At 39.5% G+C, this 2,492-nt stretch overlaps 1 protein-coding gene across 1 annotated transcript; it reads left to right on the forward strand.

The window, feature by feature from the left end:
• The first annotated feature begins 600 nt into the window (after positions 1–600).
• On the forward strand, positions 601–2,204 carry LOC123692728. The gene is made up of 3 exons (XM_045637503.1): positions 601–623; positions 755–970; positions 1,201–2,204. The coding sequence occupies exons 2-3, from the start codon at positions 844–846 to the stop codon at positions 2,202–2,204; spliced, it is 1,131 nt and encodes a 376-aa protein (XP_045493459.1). The 5' UTR covers positions 601–623; positions 755–843.
• The last annotated feature ends 288 nt before the right edge of the window (positions 2,205–2,492 follow it).

Here is a 2,492-nt window from a genome sequence, read left to right on the forward strand (position 1 = left end):
TTTGACTTAGTTGAATATAATTTATACATATTGTAATAAAAGAACGTATTACTTATAAGATAAAATTTAAAAAATCAACTAAGGTACCTCTATTATTTTTCTACAATTTTTTTTAAAGTACTATAAAACACTGCGCGCGACCCGATTAAAATCAGTCGGCAGCGAGTCTTTCCAGAGAGAGGACATGTTGCTCGGCGCTCTCCTGTGGACCTATGCTGTTCATAGTAAAAGGATAGCGCAAGCCGCGATCTATCGTAATAGATCGCGGAGATTTTGACTTGCGTTAAATTGAATAAGCCCTCTTAATTTCAAACTGAAACTTGAATGTAGATATGCAATATCTTTTTCTCGTAGCAACTTGAATTTAATTTTAGGATTATCTTTTTGAATGGTTTCCTAATTTTTGTCGAGTATTTTAGAGTTACCTATAATGATGGCAAGCTTCTCATTACATTTCTAAGATCATCACAAATTTTTAGCTACTGAATAATCTATTACCTTTGTATATAACCTAATGAAAACTCTTTTTTTCATTATTATGTTTCGCAGCTTCATTCTTTGCGATTTATATTGACGTGGTGTAGTAGCGTTCCTAGCCTGAGCCTTGCACGGGTTTTTTAAAGGTATAAGTATTATTAATTTAAATTTATACTTTTATAATTTTTAAATTAAATTTTTTTTTTTTTTGTGGCAACACTTTTTACCCCTACCATTTACCCCCATCATTTCTCAAACGGTTCGTTACGATGTGTAGGTCATTCTGCGTTTCCGTGCTCAAGCCTTCGCACGTCTCCGATAAAATAATTTTTGAATTTTAAAAAATTAAAATAATTAGTGCTCAATATGGGGAAGAAAAGGAAACATGAAAAGACGGACGAAGAAATTAGACGAAAGATTAAAAAACTAGAAAATCGGCTTGCCAAAAGAGCAAATCAATCTACAAGCGATTCGTCGGAAGAAAATATGATAAGTAAGTTGGTAATTTTTAAAAAATACAACGGTTTTTTGTTTTGATTAATTAGTGATGCGTACTGCTAAAATTGGGCTGTTACTATCATCAACATTAATCAATGCTTAGTGATGCGAGGATACCATACTTGGGTTTCTTCTATCACAAATAAAGCGACGCGTACTGCTATACTTGGGCTGATACTGTCGCTGTTTTTAAAAAACATTTGCTATATAGAAATGTTTTTGCAGGCGAACCATTGGATGTGCCATCCCCTGGGTCTTTATACTGCCAGTCGCCACTGAGGGACCACCAAACTGATGAGGCACCTCGACCGTTATCACCATGTCCGCCTTTGTCACCTCAAGAAATCGCGCCACGTCCCGACTCGCCACGACCTGATGAGGTTGTTGAACCGCAACCGGGAACATCGGTGGACAATGATAAACAAAATGAAGAGCTGGAGCTGGATGAAGACGTCCTTCAATTGTTAGGAGACGCTCCAAAAACCGACACCTCGCTCGGCCCTGCGATCCATAAGGATGTAGCCAGCAGATGGCAGGACATCCTTTCCAAAGGACTTCCTAAGGAAATAAAAGATATCCTTTACAAAGAATATCTAGTTCCCAATAATTGCGATTTGTTGCTGGCCCCTGCTCTCAACCCGGAGGTAAAGGCTGCACTGCCTGAAGCTTTAATTAAAAGAGACACGTCGCTCAGCTACAGGCAAAAACAACTTGGGGTTGCACTGTCGGCTCTTGCAACAGTCACCCAAATGGTCATAGCGAATGAGACGTCAAAACAAAAAATTTTAAAGCCTTTAAGTGATGCGTGTCGTTTACTGTGTGACAGCCATCATGCTGAAACGAGGACACGAAGAAAATTTGTAATATCCTCGATTAACACCAAATTAAAAGACGCCCTAATAGAAACGAAACGAGATGCGTTACTGTTCGGTGAGAATATCTCGGACAAACTTAAAGCGGCCAAGTCTATCCAACAGTCAGGTGAATCTTTAAAGAATATACAAAAACCTAAAAATAGACCTAGTGTATCTGTGGCAACTAATCAAGCCAACAAGGGCCGTTTGAACTATGTTCCTCAGCAGCGCCAGGCGGACAACAAACACCACGACAACCGTTTCGCTCGTGTGCCCAACATAGCGTCGCGTCCACCTCCGAGCAACAGTGCACGACGACCCCCCGACCGGACGTACCCGCCTTCGAAGACACCAGCTCCGCAGCGGAGGCAATAATCGACCAGGTGCGATATGCTGGAAGACTCCAGCATTATTTTAATAACTGGCGTAATATAACTAATGATCAAATCATTTTATCGTGGGTTAAAGGTTATTCTATACCTTTTAAGTCTTATCCGTTTAGAACCGATAAGCCTAGTGTGTATCCTAAAACGGAACAAGAACGACAAGATTTTGATACGTGTCTGTCGAAATTATTATCTATAAATGCCATATCGCATTGTAACCATGAACCGGGCGAGTTTTTATCCTCTATTTTCCTAGTGTCTAAACCAAATGGTGACA

Source organism: Colias croceus, chromosome 6, assembly GCF_905220415.1.
Source record: "Colias croceus chromosome 6, ilColCroc2.1".
NCBI lineage: Eukaryota > Metazoa > Arthropoda > Insecta > Lepidoptera > Pieridae > Colias > Colias croceus.

Coding starts and splice junctions, on each gene's coding strand:
- LOC123692728 (XM_045637503.1), top strand. CDS start 844: ATGGGGAAGAAAAGGAAACATGAAAAGACGGACGAAGAAATTAGACGA. Junction 971..1,200: donor GTCGGAAGAAAATATGATAA/GTAAGTTGGTAA, acceptor ATGTTTTTGCAG/GCGAACCATTGGATGTGCCA.